The sequence below is a fragment of the Acomys minous genome (assembly GCF_964271855.1).
Source record: "Acomys minous genome assembly, chromosome: 15".
Taxonomy (NCBI): domain Eukaryota; kingdom Metazoa; phylum Chordata; class Mammalia; order Rodentia; family Muridae; genus Acomys; species Acomys minous.
In genome coordinates this window covers 82177087-82202934 of record NC_140497.1, presented here as the reverse complement: position 1 = coordinate 82202934, position 25848 = coordinate 82177087, and the positions used below count along the sequence as shown (strand labels likewise).

The following is a 25848-nucleotide window of genomic DNA, read 5'->3' as shown; positions in this document are numbered from 1 at the left end:
ACAGTGGTGCTATTTCTCTCCTTTACTAGCCTTATACTGGGAGAACGTAAATATACTTGTCATTAATAGTCATTTAAGAGCTAGAGATTATAAGGAATTGACAGGAATGCGCATATGCATTTCCACTGACATTAGCAATTAACTATAAAAATGTTTATGTATTTATAGATATGTCTGTATAAGTACATTATCGACCTTAGACTTATGTTAATTAGTGCAAACAGGCTTTTTAAAAATACATTTCCTGTTGATGCTCTTTGGGAATTTTGTTGGTCTTTAATCGTGGGCTCAAGCTATTCTCCTTCTTCATTCTATGTAAAGCAGTGATCACAGATAAGAAAAATCACACCAAAGTTACTTGCCAGACATATTTCCAAAAGTAAAATAATAATGATGAAAAGCTAAGATGCCTTGTATTAGACCAGCTATTAAAAATAATGCTCATCCAATTATTGACTGACTTGTTTTATTCCAAGCACACTTAATAGCGTCAACTTCTGGCACTTCCTCCTTAAAGGCAGCAACATTACATTTGAAAATACTTTCTTGGGGACTGGAGAGCTGGTTCAGCAGTCAAAAGCTTTGGCTGCTCTTGCAGAAAACTAGGGTTAAGATTCCCTGCACCACTGGGCAGTGGTGGCACATGCTTTAATCCCAGCACTCAGGGAGGCAGAGGCAGGCGGATTTCTGTGAGTTCGAGGCCAGCCTGGTGTAGAGTGAGTTTCAGGATAGCCAAGGCTACAGAGAAACCTGTCTCAAAAAAACAAAAACAAAACAAAGCAATCTCTGCACCTGTTTCTGCAACCCCAGTTCCAGGAGAATCCAACACACTCTTCTGGACTCCAAAGGCACTGAATAAACATGGTGCACAGGCAAACACACAGGCAATTCACACATACACAAAAATAAATGCTTTGTTCATTCCGGTTCAGAATGGGGCAGAGTGATTTGTCCCAAATGGCAGTAAGATGTGCACTGGGCCTTACTTAGGGAAGTCTAAACACACCAGATTTCTATCAAAACTGATGATTACCGACCCATAGGCAGATTATGCCAATTAACTTTTCTCATAAGCAGTTTATTGTGGCTTAATTTTTCCAAATGTTTATTACTAATTTCATGTAATAGAAAAAAATTATGAGAAGGGACAGAGTACTGTGAATTAGTCTAATGTTTTTATTTTTAATTTTTTTGGTGAGTTTGGTATATGTGTTCTGTTATGAGACACACTGACATAAACTCAGCAAAATAGAACATACTTTAGGTAAATAATGTTCTAAAAAAAATACTCAGAACTCTTTCCATATGGTTTATTTTCAGAAATATTCAACACAAATTAACCTTTAATATCTTCACAATTCTTTCATAGGACTCAATCACATGAGAGTTTTTCATAAATTTTATCTTATTAGTAAAAGACAACTTTCTTATATTTACAGACAATTCCATTTAGTTGGAATTAGCTCATAAACCTACCAAGTTGTATTCAAACCCAGTAAACAGCATAGGCTTCATTAAATACTGTAACTGCCTAGCCTTTACTTTCTCATTGCTGAAATGAAAGGCACACAGCAGCACACCTGATGTACAGGTTGTCATCTTACAGAAACCTGCATATGAGGACCAAAATTATATGTCTGCAGTTCTCATCTTAGCTCTCCATTTTCTTCTTTCATACCTCAAAATACAAGCTAGCTTAAGATATTGCCATGATTTACATGGATAGAAACCTTATCCACTGAGTTTCTTTTCACTGTGAGTTCTTTCGTGTCTGAGAAGGTATGTGGAACAGGTAAACGCTTTCCCACACTGCTTACATATATAGGGTTTCTCTCCAGTGTGATTTCGTTCATGTATTTGAAGGGATTTGGAAAAAGTAAACGTCTTCCCACACTGAACACACATGTACGGTTTCTCTCCTGTGTGAGTTCGCTCATGATTGTAACAATCGTCACGCTGGATGAAGGCTTTCCCACACTGTTTACATACGTAAGGTTTGTCTCCAGTGTGAATTCGTTCATGCCTTCGCAAAGAGGTTCCCTGAGTGAAAGATTTCCCACACTGCTTGCACACATAGGGTTTTTCTCCACTGTGAGATCTTTCATGTATGTGAAGGGATCTGGACAAAGTGAATAGTTTCCCACACTGCACACACATATATGGTTTCTCTCCAGTGTGAATTCTTTCATGCTTGTGACATGCAGTGGCATAAGAAAAGGCTTTTCCACAATGCTTACACACATAGGGTTTTTCTCCACTGTGAGATCTTTCATGTATATGAAGATATGCAGAACATTTAAATGCTTTCCCACACTGCTTACAAACACAGGGTTTCTCTCCAGTGTGAATCCTTTCATGATAATAACAGGCACTGGAGTAGGTGAAAGCTTTTCCACAGTGTTTACATACAAAAGGTCTCTCTCCAGTATGAATTCTTTCATGGATGAGAAGTTGGCAGGAACGAAGAAACGCTTTCCCACACTGCTTACAAGCATAGGGTTTCACTCCAGTGTGGGTCCTCTCATGATTGTAACAGGTTCTGCGATCAATGAATGCTTTTCCACAGTGTGTGCATACATATGGTTTCTCACCAGTGTGAATCCTTTCATGTTTGTGAAGCTGTGAGGGACGACTAAATGCTTTTCCACACTGCTTACACGTGTGACGCTTGTCTTGAACATGACTTCTCTCGTGCCAGAGAAGGCTACAGGAATCGCTCCATGCTTTCCCACACTGCTTACAAACATACGATTTCTCTTCAGTGTAAGTTCCCTCATAATCGTGATCAGAAGTGAAGTTCCTAGAGGTTTCGAAAGACTGCTTATTTTCATAGGGTTTCTGTCTGATAGGAGGGCTCTTATGCATCTGAAGCAACTCAGAATAAGTGAAGCCCTTCCACCATTTCTTATGTTTAAACGCCTTCTCCACGGGTTCCTGGCACTGGTATGACTTCTCTGCAGTCTGACGTCGGAAGTGCATATCAGAGGGCAAATGAACATTCATGTCTCTCCCATGTCCAGACACTGCAGAAGGCATTTTCTCATTCATAACATGCTCTGGACTTTGTCGGTGGCTTTCTCCACACTGACTACCATAATCATATTTACAGAGTCTCTCAACCACCAGAGTTCTGCAAGAAATAAAAAGTTACTATAGTTTTATGGTTGTTCTGGGGTACTGCAGGTGGGTGTTTGGTTCATGATTCTATTTGAGAGGTAGTAGCAGGAGAACAGCCTGTTTGAGGCCCAACTCTACCATACAGAAAGACCTTTTCCGAAGGAAAGAAATAAAATATTGACTTAATTTCCCTAAAAATGTATAAACTTTGGGAAGGTGAGCTGGCTCAGTAGGTAAAGACACTGTTGGCAAGCCTGAAGACCTGTGTTAGAGCCCTGAGATCTGCATAAAGGGAGGGCGGCCACTCCTGAGGACTGCCCTCTGACCTCCACAACTGCACCATGTACCAATGCACACAGACACAAATAAATACATGCTTAAAAAAGAGTCATTATTAACATTAAATGACTAAACACTAACCAGAGGTCCTGAGGATGGCATACAATCAAATAAGGTTCCGTAATACTTCGAGGCATCTCATAAACATTAATTGTATATGCCACAAGCCACACATAACAGTTGAACATTCATAACGCAAAATGGCTTTCAATCTAAAATCTAAACCCAAAATTCACTTTATTTCACACACACCTTATATGCAAGCCTAAGTGTAACTCAATCAATGTTTTGAAATTTTGTGCATAAAGGGAAGCTATGTAATGAATCTCAGGAAAATGTCATATAACTTTATATTGCTAGGATCTTTCAATAGTTCGAAGTGCTCAAGCTCAGTGTATTATAGAAGGGTCTCAGATTTCCAAATGCTTGGTACAAATCTTAATTTACCTCACGTTTCCCTTAGGATTTTGGTACTCTTCTTCAATATCGTCTTCTGTTTTCCCTAAAAGTAAACCCAAAGAAATTATTATTTTTTTCTTTTTTAGGTTTTTCAAGACAGGTTTAGGTTTACAAGACTTTGTAAATCCTTGGCTGTCCTGGACTCACTTTGTAGACTAGGCTGGCCTCAAACACACAGAGATCTACCTGGATTAAAGGCATGCACCACTACACTCGGCCCAAAGAAACTATTTAAAGCTTATTCAAAATTACATTTTTCTGTTATAATATGAGCAAACATTGGACAACACTGTTCTTTCACTTTTCAAAATCATGCAACTACACAGGTAAACAAGAAACGACTGCTGTGATTAAAGTATTGGACTCTCAGTGGTTTTGCTTTGTTTCTTACCTATGGAGATCAGGTTCATAAAGGTCTCTGTCATCACATCTCTGTACAGCTTCTTTTGACTGGAATCCAACATAGTCCACTCTCCTAGAGTGAAGTTCACAGCCACATCCTCGAAGGTCACGGGCTCCTAGAATAAACCAGACACATTTACAGGAAGATAGTGGAAAAACACAGTAGGTACATAGCCACCTGACTAGTTTACTTCATGCTTTACTTAGTCTTCATACAGTCACTGTACATATGTTGCTTGCTCCTTGTACTCCTACCTTCTGTTTTTACTTCTCATGTGTGTTTTCTGCATGCAGTGTACAATACTTATCCTTCCTCTCTCTGGCTTAGTTATAAAGATGGTGCTGGAGTTCAAAACATTTTACTAAAAATAACATGATATATTTCTTTTAAGATGTATTCATGTGTTAGTATGGCATATGCATGCCAACCCCCACCCCCAAGCTGGCTTTACAGGTGACTGTGAGGAACAGGGCATATATGCTGGGTCCTCTAGAAAGTCAGTAAGTGCCCTTAGCCACTGAGCCGTTCTCCCCGGCCCCCCAGTATCTATCTTCTTTATAGTACAATTCACCACAGTATTTATATGTATGTGTATACAGACATATACATACATCACAAGATCACACATTTATGTATGCAATTTAATAAACACCATAATTTATCAGTTCATTCACTGATATCCAACCAGGCTATTCTGCAGTAGTGGGGAAGCAGTGTGAAAGACAAGATGAGAGTCAAAACTCAAGACATAGAAGAAAAAAAAAGATCAAGCTGAAATACCCAGAGGGTCAAGGAAGTTCTTACAGGGAGCTACTCAGAGATCTTACAGGGAGCTACTCAGGCTATTGTATTCTTGCCTGGGGGCTAGGGAGAGTGGGATTAGAATAGATCCTATTGACCTTGCTATATATAGTCTTACTTACTCATCCACATTAAAGGGAGTCTTGATCAGAAATTTCCAGACTTGACTCATTATTTCTCTGTACCCTACTTTCAATCCCCACTTCCTCTTTCAGGTGAACCCTGGTTCAATTTGTCCCGGGGGCCGGGACACATCAGAGGTGTGCTGCCTAGCTTTCCATCATCTTGACAAAACCAACAGTTATTTGAGAAGATGGACATTCAACTAAGTCTAGGGCTCAACCAGACTCACCTGTAGACAAGCCTGGACTGCACTTTCTTGACTGCTGATTGATGTGGAAGGGCCCAGCTCATTGCTGGTAGTGGTACCCTAGGTCATAAATGGTATAAGAAAGCAGGTCGAGCAAGCCACAGAGAACAAACCAGTAAAGAGCGTTCTTTCATGGCCTCTACTTCAGTTCCTGCCTCCAAGTTCTTGCCCTGACTTCCTTCAATGATGTTGGTTTTGGTAATGTTTTATCACAGCAATAGAACTTAATGAAGATACAAGGTAACCAACTGCTTTCTGATTGGATTTGAGGGATTCTCCACAAGAAAGAACACATGCTTGGTTTTCTAAACCTGGTCAGATATCCACTGCTAGGGAGGTTACAGGCCCTAAGAGGGAACCAGCTGGCTAGTGTTGCTTTTCTAAATCGACAATGCTGTCAAAGTTTTTCTTAAATATTTATAAACATACCCACAGATATGTACTGCTTTCATTGTGAGGAAACATTATTTGCAGTAGCTAACAGTTGATGAAGAGACCATTCAGCTGGTCAAAGTGCTGAGAGTAAGTGACTATTGAGTGTGAGTTCATGCTTGAGTCCTATTCTGAAAACAAGCCCTGTGCCCTTGTCTATATTTATTCCCATAGTTTCAAAGGCTCCAGTTGATTCACATTGAGTTCATTATTGCAATGAGTAATGGCAAAGGCAACATTCATTATTCTTTTTTTAAAAATTCAGCTTTTATAGCATGAATAATTAAAATTATCTCCTCTCCAATACTTGTTTTTCTCTTAAATATATTTTTTTAGAGTAATGGTATAGCTATGGCCATTTGCTTTGTTATTCACTTGGTACTTCATCCTTTCACTTTTACTTCTTGCAAGTTTCAGAGAACCAATATTTTTGTGAAGAAGAAATAGTAAGAAATGAAAAACTCAATGAATCAGATAAAGAACACAACAGCTACACCATACACTTGGATAAGAGGAAGAAAGACTATATGGAGCTTGCAATCAACAGAACACTACAGTCAAATTATCAGTAGACAAAAAATTAATATCACAACATCCAAGAGCCCTGGGATAGGGGAAGGAGTCAAAACCTAGGTTTACAAAAGCAAAGGAGGGGGTGCTGAAGAGATGGTTTTACACTACAACTCCATGAGATGGGAGAAGACATGAGATTAAAAAGTAAAGGCAAAGTACATCTATTTAATGAAACTGCAGCAGAAAAAATTCCCAAATTAAGACACACATCCAAACACAAAGGGCACTTAAGATTCCAAACATATAAGTGGAAAGAACAACTCCAGAACACACAGTTAAGATGTCCAAAAACAAAGTAGTGAAGTAATAATATAAGCTAAAAAAAAAAAAAAAAGCTGACTCACCAATAAAGGCAAACCCTCCAAACCCAGGAAAGTACACACTGGTAGGATATGCTCAAGAAGCCAACAATACATGTACATATGTAAGCAAATGTTCACATGGGTAAAGTATAACATAAAGAGAACAAGAAAGACTAAATACACGAGAATGAAGAAGGACTAAATGCAAGTAACAGACAATTATGAATGAGGATATAAAGTGTTTTTCCAGTTTTAATTCCACCATCGACTTTTTGGGCTTGGTGGTAGGTAAGTGCCTGAAATGTTTTCAATACTAAAGTATTGATGGCAATAATAAATACTAAATTTTAATGGGAAGTTCTACAATTTCCATCCAAATGTCAATCCTAACTGTATATAACTTCATGACATTGTATGATTTTGAGTCTGGTTAATTTTGCTGTCTGGTATTTTTATTATTTATTTGCATGTACTTATTGTTTTTATTATGAAATTTCTTTTTTCTTTTTTTTCTTTTTTTTTGGGGGGGGGGGTGGTAAGCCAGGTAGAGTAGCACACACCTTTAATCCCAGCTCTTGGAAAGCAGAGGCAGGCAGATCTTTGTGAGTTTGGGGCTAGCCTGGTCTACATTGTTCCAGGACAGCCGGAGCTACATAGTGAAACACTGCCTGGGGGAGAAGTTGTAGGGGAGGCAAACCCTTAAGGCCAATTGAGAAAGGAAAAAACAACCAATAATCCAACCAGACAGAAAAACAACCAATAGAATCACAGGAATTAGTAAAATGACTTTAAATGTAAATGGTTCAATTCCTCAATAAATACATGCAGGCCGGATAATTGGATTTTAAAAATTAGTTCCCAGACCTGGAGGGACGATGGCTCATCAGCAGAAGCGCTTGCTTGCAGAGGATCTGGCTTCAGTACCATGGAACTAACAACCATCTGTATGCCCAGTTTCAGAAGCTCCAACAGCATTGTTGGCTTCTGAGGACACCAGACATACAGTGGGATACAGAGACAGACACACAGACAAAATACCCATACACATTAAAAATAAACTTTTTAAATTAGGGTAAATGGCTTGAGGCTGTTAAGTGTTAGCTGGGTAGAAGTGGTGCATGCCTGTAACTCCAGCACTTGGGAGGCAGAGGCCGGTGGATCCCTGTGAGTTTGAGGTCAATGTAGTCTACAAAGCAAACTCCAGGACAGCCATGGTTACAGAAAAACCCTGTCTCAAAAAACAAAAAATAAATAAAATAAAAATGTTAAAGTGTGTAGACCTCATATCCAACTGTCACTCCAGTTCTAGGAAATTGGATTCCATGGGTACCCACCCACACATGAAGACACACCTGTACAACACATAACAAAAATATAATCTTGGGGCTGGAGAGATGGTTCAGCAGTTAAGAGCACTGCTTTTCCAGAGGTCCTGAATTCAATTCCAGGAACCACATAGTGGCTCACAGCCATCTATAATATGATCTAATGCCCTCTTCTGGCCTGCAGGTATACATGCAAATAGAGCCCTCATATACATAAAATAAATAAATACACCTTTTTAAAATAATATCTTTTTTAAAAAAAACTAATAATAACAGATCTGGGCTAGAGAGACGGCTCAGTGGTCACAAGCACTTGCTTCTCTTTCAGAGGACCCAGGTTCAATTCCCAGAACCCAATGGAAGAGTTACTGGCCTAAAAAGCTACAGGTGGACCAAGAAGCACTGGCCAGCACAGTTGAGCTCACTTGGTAGAATACAAGAAGCTTCCCTCCATTGGTTAGCTACCACTTGGAGACTTCGAGGAGATGACCTGCAGAAGGAACCTTCCATCTCAATCTCACCTGTTCTAATTAGTAACTCTGGCCAGATGGTGGTGGCACACACCTTTAATCCCAGCACTGGGAGGCAGAGGCAGGTAGATCTTTGAGTTCAAGGCCTACCAGGTCTATGGAGTGATTTCTAGGACCGCCCAGACTACACAGAGAAACCTTGCCTCAGAAAACAAAAAGGAAAAAAAAAATTCTACTTCTGGAGATGCCTGCCGTTCTTTGTTTTCATGTTACCTCTATCAATTTCAACCTAACACACATGGTAGCTCACAACTGTCTCTAGCTCCCGTTCCAGGGAATTCTATGCCCTCTTCTGGGTCCAAGGACACCAGGCACACAAGTGACGGACAGACATACATGCTGGCAGAACACCCATACAAGTAAATGTTTTTAAAAGAGTGCTTTAAAAGAGCTCAGTAGTTACACGCTCTTCCTACCCTTACAGAGGACCTGGGTTTGGTTCCTGGCATCTATGTGGTGGTTAACAACCCCTATTAACTGCAATTCCAGGTATCTAAACCCGATACTGACCCCTGTGAGCACCACCAGGCAAGCACTAAGTGCACATAGATATATGTAGACAAATATTCATGCACATAAAATAAATTTTTTAAAACATTTTAATGAAAAGAAATGTAGATTCAGCTGTGTGATGCCTCTAAGAAACATACTTCATTGATAAAGATACCCATGGACAGGAGTCAAAAGATGGCAGTAAATCTGTCCAGTGAATGCAAATGTAAGTCAAGTTGGCATATTTAATCCCTTGATTAAATAGACATCAAAAACAAAAATCAGAAGATATAAAAAGTTTACTACATATTAATAAAGGATATAATTAAGAGATACAGAATATATTATTTTCAGCAGCTTATGGAAACTACTCTAAATTAGACCATATTCTACAATATAAAATAATAATAATAATGTATTATATATTATCAAATAAACCACAAAGAAATGAAACTAAAAATTAATAAGGGAAATCTTCAGAAAAACAATAAATCAAAAATGAACAATATACTTTTGAAGTATCTAATAAGTCACTGAGAAAAAATAGAGTAAAATTTTAAATTCTTAGAATAAAATAAATATAAGAGCAAAACTTGCCATAATCTTTGGGATGCACCTAATACAATATAGGAGGAAGGGTTATAGCTATGGGTGTTTATATTAGAGAAAGAGATATTTTAAATAGCCTAATGATGCAAACACATGGCCTTAAAAAATGAAAAAAGCCAAGTCCAAAGTCACACAACAGCAAGAAATAACAAAGACCAGGTGAGAAAGTATGAAATGGACACCAAAACAATATATCAAACCAGCCAGCAAGTCAGGGGTGGTGGTGCACACCTTTAATCCCAGCACTTGGGAGGCAGAGGCAGGTGGATCGATGTGAGTTCGAGACCAGCCTGGTCTACAAAGCAAATCCAGGACCACCAAGACTACACAGATAAACCCTGTCTCGAAAAACAAAACAAAACAAAACAAAGAAAACCAGGCAGCATGATGGTGCATGCCAGTAATCCCAGCACTCTGGGGAGGCAGAGGCAGAGGCAGGTGATCTCTGAGATCCAGGTCAGCATGGTCTACAAAGTGAATCCAGGACAGCCAAGGCTACAGAGAAACCCTGTCTCAAAACAAAAATGAAAACAAAATATCAGCTGTTTTATATATAGAGAGAAAAAAAAAAGGCTTGCAAGAACCTAAGGAAATCAACAAAAAGAGGACAAATTAATGAAATGAGAGATGAAATGGGAAGGTCATTTTTTAAAATTCCAATAAAATGCAGAATAATGTCAGATCATACTCTAAAAACTATATTCAAAAACCTGGAAAATACTTTAAGAGATGAATAACTTCTCAGGCACAGAAGATATACCAAATAAAATCGAGGAAAAACCAATGTAGACACATATACAAGCAATGAGGCTGAAGCCGTTGCAATATATGTTTGAGACAAAAAAAAAAAATTGTCAAGTACAGCAAGGGCCGTTGCCAAATTCTGCAAAGACTTTAAAAGACCTTAAAAGCACAGTGCCAATGCTCTTCAAACTGTTGCATAAAAAGAAAGGACTCAAACCCGGTCCACAGAGCCAGCATTGCGATGGCTCCCAGTATATAACTAACAGTAGAAAGTAAGAACCATGACAGCCCGAACACTCTTGTCTTCAAATGTCCTCTGCTGTACAAACTGGTCTATTGCTTTTAAATTCAGCTCCCACTCAATTTACCGGAAAACAAGAATATAGCTATATTTTTTGATAGACACATGAGGAGCCTCTAGTCCACATTCTAATAGAGTCTTTGTTCCCACTCCGAAATCTTATAAGCTGGGTCTCTTAGTGTCCTCGTTTTTCTAGCACTCTACCATTCTCACCTCCCACAGAATGGCTCAGTAAGCTCTCCTTGCAGCATTTTAGGGCTCCTCTAGCCAGCAATGTCAAACTTGGCCACAGTTGTTGACTGTTAGACTTTGATTGTCAGAGTCTATTCCTTGGTAGCCAGAGTCCAGAGACGATGCAAAAGCAAAGGAATTTATTAAGCTGATGCTTCAGGGTCCACCATACTCCAGGGAGTTGAATGGTGGAGGGGTTAAATACCCTTTCAGAGTACAAACATGATTGGTTATTTGACCTTTAAAATGATTGGCTAAGTAATGGCGCAGGCAGGAGAAAAGAAGGAAGCTAGTATCCTAGTATCCGGGGATCATCCCAATTGGGAGGGGTAAGTACATTCCTGAGGTAGTGGAAAATTTTAAACACAAGCTGGCCATCCTGCCACACACAATGATCTGACACTGCTGTCCCCAGTTCAAGCTGGACTCTTCATTACCAGACTCCTCAGCACAACTATTTTATATTTAAAACAATGTCTCATGCAGAGAAGAGGGAAGCCTATACATTCCAGGAGGCTCCAAAAACTTGGAAGATCTATTAATGCTCATCCCCAAAGTCATCCCATAAGCAGAAACAATTATTGGGCAGCTGAGACTCTCCAACCAGTAATTCTCTGAATGTTTTGCAGGAAGCTTCAGGAATATAGATTTCATGAGTCAGGCTAAAGTAGGCTTTTTGCTGTTTCTGCTGCTGCTGAATTATCCATGCTCTTGTTGGTAAGCCTTTACCCTTACTCCTTTAAGTAACCCTTGTAAACTAGCTCGTTCACTAAATAATTCCACCTGGAATCATTCCTTTGGCCTGTGGTTGGTACTCTATCTGGAGAGATCAGGCATTTGTTCACAGCACTGGGGTTGGATGGGGGAGGGGGAGAAATCATAACACATTCCTCCCACAAACCAGCTCCAAAGCCTAAGAACCCCATGGCCAAGTTAACTATGGTAACTGAACACCAGCTTTATTCTTTTCACCATTTTAATAAAAATCGTCATTTTACTCTTCTCACTGTAACAAAACAGCTGGCAAAAGCAACTTTAAAAAGAGGGCTGACAAGACGGCTCAGTCAGTAAAAATACTTTATAACAAGGATCTGAGTTTGACCCCAGACTTCCATGTGGTAGAAGCACAGAACTGACTCCTGCAAATTGTTTAATCTCCACAAGGGCACTGTGGCATATAGTAAATAAAATAATTTAAAATCTAAAAATAATTCCTTTGGGCTCATTGTTAAAGAAGGGATATAGGCCTTTGATATGCTATAAAAGGTCAAGGCCTGGCCACTCTGACCCTTTTCTTCCTACACCATCCAGGGCCTACCAAACAGCATTACCTTCTGGAAACTAAGTGAGCAAACACATGCGGTCATGGCGAAAATGTTTTACATTCAAACCAGTATGTCAGCTCAAGCCGAGGGGCAGTTAATGATAGCTGGTGACTGGATTGGCCTTTAGTAATCCTATGGGCAGCGCACTAATTCCCCACACACTGGCCCGCTGTCTGCTTATATTTTAGGATCTCCCTGTCAAAATCTGAGGAAAAAGCCAATTTTTAAATACTGTATCCAAGGCTGAAGGTGTAACTCAGTTGGTAGATACAAAGGCCTACATTCCAAGCATTTCCTAACACCTGGCTTGTTGGTACTCCCCTGTGATAGCACTTGGGAGGTAGATGCAGGATGTTAGTGTAGGCTACGTCAGAATTTAACTGAAAAAACAAAAAATACTCCTCTAAACACTAAAATCAACTTTCAAAGTATTTTCTCTAGCAGGTAGAAAACAAAAATGGCTTTCTCTCTCAGACTGACCAACTTGATGTAATCAATGGTCAGAAATCACTGTCCAGAGTTGGAGAGAGGGCTTCGCAGTTATGAGCACATGTTCTAACAGAGGACCCAAGTTCAGTTCCCAGCATCCACAAGAGCTACTGACAACTGCCTGCAACTACAGTTTCAGGAGACCCATGGCCTCTTCTAGCCTCAGCAGGTACTCCACACACACAGGCAGCATACACTCACACAAACATTTATACACACATAAATGTTTTTCATCTAAAAAAAAAATAACAACAAAGAAATTACAATGTCTAGAAAGACTAACAACTAGCCGGGCGTGGTGGCGCACGCCTTTAATCCCAGCACTCAGGAGGCAGAGGCAGGCGGATCGCTGTGAGTTCGAGGCCAGCCTGGTCTACAAAGCGAGTCCAGGACAGGTAAGGCTACACAGAGAAACCCTGTCTCAAAAAACCAAAAAAGAAAGACTAACAACTACCTGAAGACAATAGGAACTGAAGATGGTAATATTTTTCCCAAGGACTCTAATCCTGGTAAGAGTTCTGTTTGGCTTTTGTTGTTTGTTTGTTTACTTGTTTTGATTGTATTAAAACAGGGTCTCATGTGTAGCCCTGGCTGGCCACGACCTCTTAGCCAGGCCTGTCTCTACCTCCGATGGGATTAAAGAAATTCCTCCCACTCACTCTACATTTGGAGAAGTAGCCGAGAGCTAGCTAAACAACAAAATTAACATTAAACAAAGTCGGGGGTAGATAGACAGTCAGCTATGATCCCTGCACTGGAGAATCTGAGTTCCAGGCTAACTTGGTTTGCATAGCTATTTCCAGAACACCCAGCACTACACAGTAAAACCCTGTATAAAAAAAGAAAAAAAATTACACAATCCCTCCTCTCCCTAGGCTTTTTTCACCATCATCAAGGCTGGAAAAGCTTTCCAAAATCTCACACTTTTGCCTCAGAAATGATCAGCTTAACTGACCGATACAAACAAATTAAATCCTGAAGTTAATTTAAATTTCTCTCCTTTCTCAAAGTTAGGGAAATTTGCCTACCCAGAGCCAGTCACAGCTAACAAATCCAGTTGTATTCGCATAAAGCAAACCCAGGACAAGGGTTGGAGATACAGGTTTATAGCAAAGCGTTCGCCTAGCGTGAGACCTTGGGTTGGATTCCCAGCACTTTTAAGAAGTTGTTGGTTAAAGAAAAAACAAGTCTGTAGGATGGTACATTGGGTAAAACTAAAGCAGGGAACAAGGAAAAAGTAAAAGTGCAAAACCGTGCACACCACCCACGTGCGTTCACTCAACAGTCTGGACTCGGCGTCATCATCCCGCCAGAGCTGCAAACCGGAGGAGGCGCAGACTCATCACGGGAGGACTAGAGACTGGGATGAAGTGGCTGCACGGGGAAGGGACGGGACGGGACTGGACGCCAGACTCCCCGCCGCCTGCAGAGCACACAATTCAAATGCACTGTGGATGGAGGGCGCCACTGCCACACTCCATCTCAGACTGGCTGCACAGCGCCAAGAGAACGTCAGGGAGCCGGCGCCACACTGCAGCAAAGCCGCGGCTGTGTCACAAACCCGCCACCCACGACTCCACGAGTTCGGAGCACACTCACCATTCCTGCTTCTGATGCATCCAAATGTCCTCTGTAAGGAGCCGGGAGGCAGCAAACACACACAGTCCGGAGTCTCAAGCACAACTGTCCTCCCTTCAGCTACCCGGAACTCAAATATGGCGGCAAGGGCAACACCTTCCACTATCCGTGCTTCTCATTGGATAGCTGAGGGGAGTAACACTATTCCTGATTGGTCAATAATGCCGGTCCTAACTCTTTGCAACTGCGTTAACAAGTCCAGTAGCATATACCACCCAAAAGATATTTAAGTGCAGATTTCAATAACAGTCCCATCTTGGCCCAGACTTTTTCTCTGAAATAAACCTGGTGCATCCTGAAGGGTTATCCCATTTCAGTACACACCCCAGGCCGGGCGTGGTGGTGCACACTTTTAATACGAGGAAGTCTGTAAGTTCCATGCTAGCTTTGTCTACATAGTGAGCGCCAAGTCAGCCAGAGCTATCTCGTGAGACGGCTTCCCCCGCCCTCATTCACACACGTCCAGGGCTTCTGAAAGATTTAATTTTTATAATTTATTTATTTTTATTTCAGGTGTACTGGCTGGCTGGCTGGCTGTGTGAGGGTGTCAGATCCCCTGGAACTGGAGTTACATACAGTTTTGAGCTGCCATGTGGGTGCTGGGAATTGAGCCTTAATCCTCTGGAAGGGCATCCAGTACTCTTAAGCGCTGAGTTATATTTCCAGACCCTAAAAGATTTACCAATTATTTTTATTTTTACTTGTGTTTCTGTGTGGATGAATCCGTGTGTTGGCTCGCCCGAGTGCTCATGGAGGCCAGGATAGGGCGTCAGATGTCTTTTCGGTTTTTCCTTTCAGGCGGGTAGGTTTTATTGTTTGGTTTGGTTGTTTCACGCCTCACTTTAACTGGAGAAAACCTTTTTCTTGGCTAAACTGGAAGCCAGCGATCTTCTTATCTGAGCCTCCCTCGTCGAGTTCAGATGTGTACAAGGGATCTCTAACTTGAGTGCTCTTAACCACCAACTCTCCAACCCCACTCACATCTCTTACGCTCTGTGAGCTCTTCCTGTTTTTTTCCACAAAACATACAGTATCACAACATCACTTTTCAATAAATCCCATCTTAAATCGTTTACTCTTTGATTAGAGTAAGCCAGAAAGAGTCATGATATAGCAAACCAAAACTGATTGTTTTAAAATTCTTCTAAAGCCGGGCGTGGTGGTGAAAGACCCCTGAAGGGAGACCCTCACTCAAGCCTCGGGATGGCGCGCACCCAAAGACACACAAACGACCGTCTTGCTGTAAACACATGAGGCAGTTTATTGGCGGAGCTCCGGGTCTACACGTATCTCACGCAGGAGACAGAGGGGTCGACCCAGAAGCCCAGAGGTTTGGGGTTTATATAGGCAAGGGTCGGGGGGAGTGGGAAGTTTCGGCACGGCCACACACAATTGGTTGTTTCAAACATTTGAACATCAGCAAATTGCGTAGGCAGATCTGGGGTAAGCTCAGACTTAATCATACGGGAACAGTCCTTGGTTCCTGTTTTTCTTGAAACCCGAGGGTAGATGTTTTATCTGAGCTGACAACACATCTGGTTAAACTCAAACCTGGAACATTGTGTGCGGGCCTCAAAGAGGATTAAGCAAACACCATAAAATTGGATGAGAGATCATGTCCGGTACCTGCTTCTCTCAGGAATTTGTCCTTGTGTATCCTCCCTATCTTTTATGGCCAGCCGGTCCCTGGAACACTCAGTAGGCCTTTGTCTCTTATCTCCGCATTCTTTGTGACTTATCATCTGGGACCTTGGGCTAGCATACCTGTCGACCTGCACTTACAAGTTAGAGAACTCTGCTGTTCTGGTTGCTTTAATGTTAATTAAAAATTTTCCCTTTCAGTGGCACACACCTTTAATCCCAGCACTCGGAGGCAGAGGCAGGTGGATCACTGTGAGTTTGAGGCCAGCCTGGTCTACAAAGTAAGTCCAAAATGGCCAAGGCTACACAGAGAAACCCTGTCTCAAAAAATAAATAAATAAATAAATAAATAAATAAATAAAATTCTTCTAAGAAACAACTTTATGTTATTAGCTTTTAAAGAATTCTTCCTGATATTATCTTCCTCTTCCTTAGTACACTTTTCTTTTTTCATATTGTCTCCTACTTAGTCTCATCATATAAAAGCAAACATGTTATATCTGTTGTCCTGAGCCCAGCTCATTTCACCTAACACGATGACCTCCAGTTCCATTCATTTTTCTGCAAACAGCATTCTTTGTGGATGAATAATATGTCACTGTACATAAATACATATATTTTGGCCATTTATTCATTTACTGATGGGCTCCTAGGCTGAGCACTTGATGCTACAATAAACATGGTGCAGGAATCTTGGTTATGTGGTGACATTTATTCTCTTTGTGTATATCTAGGAGAGTATAATATAACTTATATATAATACAATGATTTAATTTTTAGTTTGGGGTTGGATATTAAATGCCCCCTCCAAAAAGTTCATGTATTGAAGGCGTGGTCCACAGGGGTTTGTGCTGTTTGGAAGTCATGGAAATTTAGCAGGTAGGTTGTTGGGTAGAGGTAAGGACCTGGGAGGTGTGCTCTTGAAGCAAGTATTAGAACTCTAGCCCCTTCCTCAGCACCCAACCATGCGCTTTTAGGTCTGCCTTCCAACCACTGTGAGCTTAGCAGCTTGACTCTGGGGCTTCCCACCGTGATCTCCTCCTTTACCACAGGGACCAGCTGACTATATCTTGATACCACGAGCCAAAATCAACTCCTCCTCTTTATAAACTCTTTATCCTGGGTATTTTGTTAAAGCAACAGATTACTGACTAAAATACATTCTATCTACAGATATGTTAATCTGAAAATATGGATCACATTTATCTTGAGATATATAGCTCAGGTTCACTTTACACTTACATTCCTTATGCCTTAGCCTCCCAGGAGGGAGTATTACACGTGTGTACCATGCCTGGCTTCTTTCTCTTTTAGCAGGTTTATTTTAAGGACTTGATCCATGTGGTTATTTGACGGACAAGCCCAAACATCCGTAGAGCCTCTGGCTCCAAGCAGAAGCTCAGACTACTGGTTGATTCACTATGTCTCCCTGGCTGTATGTATAGACCAGGCTGGCTTCAGAATCGGGAGTTCCTCTTTCCTCTACCTCTCCTGTGCTGGGTGGGATTAAAGGCTTGGACCACTCTGCCTGACTCATTTGGAATTAATCTTACATGACTAAGAATCAGAGAGAGGTGGTAAGTCTTACCCAGTAGAGAGGCTGGGCAGGGCCTTGTTTTTGTTGTTGTTGTTGTTGTTGTTGTTGTTGTTGTTGTTGTTCCTGAATAATTGTATGCTTCGTTCCTTAGGGACGATCTGGTCCAGCTGCCCTTCCTGACCATGTGCATCACGAATAGTCTACAGCTGCATCCCCCTGGGCCCCCTCCCCCACGAGCCATAATAATTTTCTGCCGCTGCACCCAGGGCGTTGTGCTGCCAGATGGCCCAGTCATGCCTAAAGGTGCCCTCGGTATCAGTGGGAGGAGTGGCCACCTCAGTAGGAAGCAACATTGACTTGTCCTGACTGTCTGCTTACTCAACAGGGACCCTCTGTGTCACTACCATTGAGGGGCTCACCTCATCCACCAGTCACTATGATCTCCCGCTGTTGCGTCCAGGATATTCTCTTTCCTGGTGACTGGGTCATCCCCAATGTGCCCTACTGAGTCGGTCGGAGAAGGGTACTGAGTAGAAAGATGCTCACTAGTGGCAGGACAGACCTTGGACTAACTGCAACACCTGCCCAATGGGAAACGGCTGTTACAAGCATCTTCGGTGGTCATCATAACCCTTCAGTCTGGCCAGCTCCTGAGGTGTAGCCCCTCATCACTGGGACTTGGGAAACCCTCCCACCCCCCCTGCCCCCCCTCCGCAAGGTCAAGACTAGTGAGGAGGCGTGGCCATGACTCCTGTCCCCACATTCGTCTTTTCCGGCCTGGGGACTGGAAAGGGAAGCTAAGACACCCGATCCATCTGTCTAGTCTTGACTCTTTTCCAGGTCCGTGGACACATTCTCTTTGACACAGAAAGCCCCGAGAAGGGATCGCCTCTGGCTTTTAATGCCTTCTCAGCAGGGCACGGGTGAAGCCAGAGGGCTTGGGGTGTCTGGATGTTATCTGGGGCTGCTGGTGAGGACAGGCTCCCTTCCCGCCCTCTATTTAGGTTACGTGTAAAAGTTAAGAGAGTCGGGACTGGAAGATTAAGGGTGGACAGATCAGATTTCTTCCCTCCCCTGGTAAGCATTGTGGGCTGAAGTCTGGGCTAGGTGTTCAAATGTCAAAACGGAGCCCCAGGAAAACCTGCGGTGGGGAACCTCAGAGGTCAGACTTTCTCCAAGAGCGAGAGGAAGTTGGCGCTAGCGCTAAAAGATGCTGCGCTTTAGCATCCTTCCTAACCGCACGGAGCGGTGCAAGTAGCTGGAGCTGATGCTGCGCGCGCGGAGGACCGGCTGTGTCTGAAGTTGGAACCAGGCGGTGAGCTCTGGCGAACAGAGACCCCCAACCTCTCCTGGGACCTCCTCACCCACCTAGCTCTACGGGATCCCAGAATCAACAAAATTGTTGCCTACACGCGAACCTCACCAAGTACGAGCGACCTGAACGAGAAGAGGACGGATGGTGTCCTTTGAGCCTTCCTGCCACCTAGGTGACCACAGGGCTTCCTCCCTGAGCTCAGGCATAGACTGTTCTGTAAGAGCCACAGTAGATGTCTAAGCAAAAGAGAGAACAGGTGTGAGGTTCTGTCGCTGTTAGGGTTCTACTTCAGTCTGCCTACCTGTGATGTCATTGCCTACCTGCCATGGGGGCGTGGCCCTGCCCAGGGCTATATAAAAGGACAAACCCTCCTCGTGGCTCCCTTTTACCTCCATACCTCCTCTCTCTCTCTCTCTCTCTCTCTCTCTCTCTCTCTCTCTCTCTCTCTCTCTCTCTCTCTCTCTCTCTCTCCCCTCCCCCTTTCCTTCTCTCCTCATGCTCACTTAATAAACCTCATATAATATCTGTTGCCTGGCATCTTATCGTCTTGTTTTCTTATTTTTTAAATCATTACAGTCACCAAAGCAAACACTGCATTTTTTTTTCTCTCAGTGTTGAAACAAGGTCTTGCTTCTGCTGCTCCTAGTGGCCGGGAAGGGAAAGTATGGACCACACTGACCTCAAATTTGCAGCAAACCTCTGCTGAGACCTCTGACCTCACCACTCAAGTGCTCCAATTAGAAGTGTGGGCCATTGTATCTGATCTGTCACATCTAAAGGAATATTTATAGAAATAAAGGACAAATTTTCAGGGCAGAAGTCTCGGAGCCCCTGACAATGATGATAAATGACGTTGGAGGCTTGTGATGTCCAAGGACAGTAAAACAGCTTAAATTTAAAATGACATCACAGGGCCTGGAGAGATGGCTCAGCGGTTAAGAGCACTGACTGTTTTTCCAGAGGTCATGGGTTCAATTCCCAGCAACCACATGGTGGCTCACAACCATCTATGATGTGATCTGATGCATACTGGATACTTAGTAAATAAATCTTAAAAAAGATAAAATGACATCACACTTGCAGGCTCCCTGTGCAGTGCTGTTCTTTCAGGTCCCCACTTATTTCTCTTGGGGCTGGGGAGGTGGCTCAGTTTGGGGGGGGGATCATAAGGCCTCGCTGGCCAGTCAGTCTTGCAAATTCAGAAAGCTCCAGTTTCAGCTGGGCTGTGGTATCATATATTTAATCAGGTACTTTGGGGACCAGCCTGGTCTACAGAGCAAACTCTAGGACAGGGCTACCCAGGGAAATTCTGTCTCAAAAAGCCAAAAAAAAAAAAAAAAGGGGGGGGGGAGGAGTGGGGGAGGGAAGGTAAAAGAAAGAAAGTTCCAGGTTCGGTGAGAGATTCTGTCTGAGGAAATAAATACACAGTGATAGATGAAGAAATCCAATGTGGATCTCTGGCCTCCTCATGGGCAAACCTGTGCACACAGGTGCATGAAGAATTGTCCCCTATTGAATCACTTCTGGGGTTTGATTTTTCTCCCTCCCATTAGGAAGTAATTAAAATTGTTTCCACTGGGTACACATGGTGGCACATATCTCTAACCGTAGTATTTGGAGAACTGAGACTGGGAAATATGACTTAGAGACCAGCCTGGGCTACGTGGAAAGTCTGGGAATTATCTGAGTTACATAGAGAGATCCTGTCTCAAAAACCTACAAAGAAAACAAAATCCAGAGTTTATGTTTTCCTAACTTCAGAACAAAAATGTGCTTTGTGTTCTCTGTGGTTCTAGTGTTCTGTTCTTACTGATACAGAGTCTTTATAAGTCCTTTGACCCCTGGCCTTGTACACTTTAGGCAAGTCCTCCATCACCCCGATGCACCCCCTCTAATGGACTGTAACTGGTTTTTGAGTGGGTTCTATGGTGTTTGTATAGGGGTGTGTGTGTGTGTGTGTGTGTGTGTGTGTACGTGTGTATGCGCACATGGGGGCAGGCAGAGGACAGCCTTATGCAAAGATGCTCAGGAATGCTGTCTACAAGGTCTCTTACTGGCCTAGAGCTTAGAGAGCTCCAAGGATCCACCTGTCTCTGCCTCCCCAAGGCTGGTATTACACACGCCCACCCTCCTGCTCAGTTCTGGGGATAGAGCTTGGGGCTCCATGAATATAAGGCAAGCAAAGACTTCATTAACTTTATTTTCCCCAGCCCCTTAAGTGAGATTTTTAAGTGAAAATTGTGGAAGGAGTGCAGGTTTTGTCCCAGGTGAAAGCAGGCTTGGTGGGCTTTGCCCCTTGGAAACACCACTGAGACTGACCTTGAGATAGAGTGGGTGGAGCCATCCTGGGCCTGGAATTCAGGAAGCGATGGGGGGTGAGGGGGGTGGGGACTCCAGCATCGATCTGGGAGGGGAGGGATCTTGACCGACCGGTGGCTGAGGAGAGAGGAGGAAGCTGCAGTTTTTGGGAGCAGGATCGCACGTGGATCAGAAAGGACCATCTTACAGGCCTGACCAGTTTGCAGACCAGAGACACCTGGGAATCCGTCCCATGGAACAGATATCAGAAGATTTACTCTTGTTTCCCTTTAATCCTCTTTCCCTCTTGTATAAGGTAGTTGGGTTGTATAATAAAGTCTAATTGTTAAGAAACAGAGCCAACAGAAAATGATTTACTTGTGGATGTGTTGAGGTGGTATCTACCTTTGCTTGTATTGTTTTCAGACCACAGTTTCCCACATCAGAACCTGAGAGGAGCATTACACATCACCCAGAGGTCTTGAAGTAGGAGCAAAATAGAGCAGCAGATGAGCTTTGGGTTTTAGTCCCTCTGAATGGTGTAAGTGCAGCTCTTGAATGGGGGTTGAGGGTACACAGTTGATATTTTGGTAGACTTTCAGTGAATCCTGTTTGAGCACACTGTCATGATCTCTATAGTTTTAGGTGACATGAACCCTTTGACCATATTTTTATTTTTGAATAGTTTTGTCTCTCTATGGCCTTTGTATGTGTGTTTATTCACACAGTGAGCCCTGCTGGGATGTTTGATTGAATTTTTTTTTTTTTAAATCAAAAGTCCAACTGGTATATTGGGCCAGAAGGCTGAAGAAGATGCTCCAACGTTATAGAGAGTTTTGAGTGACTATTCAGGTAGCAAACTGTCTCTGTCATCTTTTCATTTGGAAAGCTACTAACTTGCACTCCCGGAATACTCAGGTAATCAAGTTTACTCCTTCTCAAGTTTCTGAGGGAGTTGAAGACCAAGTAGCTTAGTTTTACATGGAAGCTTAATTGTTTAGGGGTTAAGATGTTTTTAGGTCTAGGTAGATGTTTTAAGTTGATAATGACAAGATGTGATGGAGATTGACTTACATTCAGAAATTTAGATGCACCAAGATAGGAAAGATGTCTTCTTCAAGGCTGTCAAATACAAATAGCCAAAACACTAAGAGTGTAACATTTATATAATTCCTGATTGTGTCACGGTTCTTCTTGCCATAGGTAATCTATTGTATATATGTGTAGTAATATAAATGTATATGTACAAAAATAAAATAATTTTTAAAAAGGCTAACTTGTGGTATATGAAGATATTGATCAGTGGTTAAGCCCTCTTGCAAAATTTGGGCATGATAGTGCATGCCTCTAACCCCAGGACTTGAAAGGCTAACACAGGTAGATGTCAAGGAGTTCAAGGCCAGCCTGGTCTATAGAGCAAATTTCAAGCCAATCGGAGGTACATAGTGTGACTCTGTCTCAAAAACAAACAAAAACTTTCAGAGGTCCAAAGTTTGATTCCCAATATCCATACTGGGTGGTTTACAACCTGATCTTAGGACCCAGTGCCCTCTTCCAGTCTGCATAGGGGCCTGCAAACATGCGCATTTACCCACACATAAAGACAAAAGCATAATAAGTATATTTATAAAGGTCAACTGAAAAACTATCATCTTAACTATCATTGAGCCATTCTATCCCTGAATATTGTCTGTTTCTGTATTTGGATATTCCTAGACTTTTTTCATCAGTGTCTGGAAGTTTTCATCACAGATGTACTGCACATATTTTGTTAGACTTATGCCTGAGAACACTTCTCTGATGTAAACGACTTCAAGAATGATTCTTAGAAACATTTGCTACTTGTCTATTGTTAGACATAGAGTTGAAATTTTTTTATATTTAAAAATATATAATAAATATTTTAGAGTTATAGGTGCCAAGCTTTTGGCTCATTCTGATTCGTATTTCCTTCTCTTACTCTTCTCATTTATTTTCATTCGTTTAATTATTTTGTTTTGCCTGCATGTATGTAAGCGACCATGTGCAGAGATAGTGTCCATGAAGATCAGAAGACGATGTCAGGTACCACGGAAGTGAAGCTGCCGCTGGCTGTCAGCTACCATGTAGGTTCTGGGACTTGCATCCAGGTCCTCTACAAGAACAGGAAGTACTCTGAACCCTGAGCCACCACTCCAGTACCATCGTCTTCTTTTCACATCTTCTAATTACATTTGTGTATCTCACTAGACATTTACTTATGCCAGATTGCATGTGGAGGCCAAACGACAGCTTTTGGTGCTTGCTTCTCTCCCAGTGATGAAACTCAGGTCGTCAGGCTCCAGTTCCATCCATTTTTTTTTCAAACAACATGAAATCATTCTTCTTCATGACCCAATTATACGGCATTGCACACATATGCTCCATCTTTATCCAGTCGGTCATCCATTAACACACTCCTAGGTTGATTGCGTCACTTGGCTATTGTAAGCATTACTGCAATAAAGAGGGTATGCAAATATCTCTACGGTAAGCTGACCGCATATTCCTTTGGGGAATATGCACAGGAGATCATAACTGAATCACATATTGATTTGATTTTTAATTTTTTTTTTAGATAGGGTCTCAAGTATTCCTAGCTGACCTCAAACTCACTATGTAGCTAAGGGTGACCTTGAACTAACCTTCTATTCTTTAATATTATGGCTTTATTACAATATGTCTGTCTGTCTGTCTGTCTGTCTGTCCAAGAGCATTCCAGGGGACACAAGTGGAGGTCTGAGGACAACTTGTAGGAGTTTTCTCCTTCAACAGTATGAGTCCTGGGGATCAGATGTGATGATATGTACTTTTACCAGCTGAGACATATGGCTGGCACTTAACCTTGAACTTATCCTCCTATGTCCATCTCCTAAATTCTGGGATTGCAGTCATGCACCACTGTTTCAGGATTTTTTGTTTGTTTGTTTGTTTTTGTTTTTCGAGACAGGGTCTCTCTGTGTTAGCCTTGGCTGTCCTGGACTCGCTTTGTAGACCAGGCTGGCCTCGAACTCACAGCGATCCGCCTGCCTCTGCCTCCCGAGTGCTGGGATTAAAGGCGTGCGCCACCACACCTGGCTGTTTCAGGATTTTTACTGCTGTCAAAACACCATGCTCAGGGGCTGGAGTTCAATTCCCAGCATCCACATCATGGCTTATAATGATCTATAATGAGACCTGGTGCCCTCTTCTGGTGTACAGATGTACATGCAGGGCAGAGCATTGTATATGTAATAAATAAATGCATCAAAAACAAAACAAAACAAAACAAAACAAAACCCACCATGCTCAGTAGCAACATGGGGAGCAAAGGCTTTCCTTCGGTGTATAGCTCTCAGAGAAGTCAGGGCAGGAACTGAAGAGAAGCCGTGGAAGAATGCTGCCTCAATGTGGGGCTGGTGGGCAGCACTCCGGAGGAACTGGCACAGAACTGCCGCCAAGGAGTGCATTCAGACCCTGTAAATCTCAAGAGAATCGCTGAGAACGAAAGGTGTGGCAACAAAGCCCTCTCCTGTTTCTGTGCCTGCCTCGTGAGCAGGTGACACAACCCCCAGGTGGGTACAGGTGGTCAGTCACATGAGCTTGTCACCTGCTATCTTTTTCCATGTAAATAGAGCATTGGCAGCATCCTAAGTCCCAGCCAATGAGACACATTCATCCTCAACATCCTTCTCCATTCCCAAGGTTTATAAGTCCCTGTTTCACATGAAGTAAAGTGGTGACCGCCATCCACTTCACCAAAGGGGATGAGGGGGGAACAATGCAGTAGCCATATAGTGTCCTTAGCATGCTGCCAGCTTCTTAAATCTGCTGGTAGGTTTGTGATTGGTGGGGGAATGCCAACTCCTTGAGATAATTGCAGTTACTTCAGGAACATTGACCATCACCAACAACACTTCGTAGCTTTATCAAGAGAAACAATTCATCACATAGAAAAAAAAAACAACAACAACAACCCTCAAGTTAGGAGGATATACACGCTCTTAAAATCACATGGCCTAAAACTCACCAAAAACCAAATCACCTCTTTTTGGGAGGAGGTGCTTCAGATAGCATCTTGCATAGCCCTGAGTGATGTTTACAACACTGACTCACAGACCCAAGTCTCTTCTCTAACCCAAAATAAAAATAGCCAGGGGGGGGCGGGGCTTTTCCCATTTTTCTCCCCATCATAGCTGAAGTCCACCAATGCTTAGGGCCGATTAAAATAGGTCCCGCTGAAAATGTTGCTTCCCTTCAGCCAGGTGAGCACCATCTACTTCACCAAAGACCATCTGAGACTGGCTGTTTACTCTGGGAGGTAGCACTGGGGAGTTCTGGGCCTCCCTGCTCCATGGTTGTGAGCGCTGTCTGTTCTTCCAGAGGTCCTGAGTTTAATTCCCAGCAACCACATGGTGGCTCACAACCATCTATAATGTGATCTAATGTACACTGTATACATAAATAAATAAATATTTTTAAAAAGTGCAGGAACACTTACTGCGGAGAAAACCTTCTTTTCCTGCACCCCTAGCTGAACCAAGGGTCTTGTGACACGGACCCTGTCCAGCGCTCACTTG

At 42.5% G+C, this 25848-nt stretch overlaps 1 protein-coding gene across 2 annotated transcripts; it reads right to left on the bottom strand.

Moving 5' to 3' along the window:
* Positions 1-1295: 1295 nt before the first annotated feature.
* Positions 1296-14600, bottom strand: LOC311584773 (uncharacterized protein). Of its 2 annotated transcripts, XM_084759399.1 has the most exons (5): positions 14442-14577; positions 5472-5549; positions 4307-4433; positions 3904-3958; positions 1296-3130 (listed from the first exon to the last, which is right to left on the bottom strand). In XM_084759399.1, the coding sequence occupies exons 1-5, from the start codon at positions 14442-14444 to the stop codon at positions 1732-1734; spliced, it is 1662 nt and encodes a 553-aa protein (XP_084615525.1). In that variant the 5' UTR covers positions 14445-14577; the 3' UTR covers positions 1296-1731. The 2 variants fall into 2 exon arrangements, with proteins under 2 accessions (XP_084615525.1, XP_084615526.1); XM_084759400.1 differs by lacking the exon at positions 5472-5549 and having other exon boundaries at positions 14442-14600.
* Between the last annotated feature and the right edge of the window lie 11248 nt (positions 14601-25848).

Bases quoted from the DNA above. Each gene is read 5' to 3' on its own strand.
- LOC311584773 (XM_084759399.1), bottom strand. The intron at 4,434-5,471 runs GTGAGTCTGGTT...GGTTTATTCTAG, and splicing joins CAGTCCAGGCTTGTCTACAG to GAGCCCGTGACCTTCGAGGA. The intron at 3,131-3,903 runs GTAAATTAAGAT...TATTTCTTGCAG, and splicing joins AATCCTAAGGGAAACGTGAG to AACTCTGGTGGTTGAGAGAC.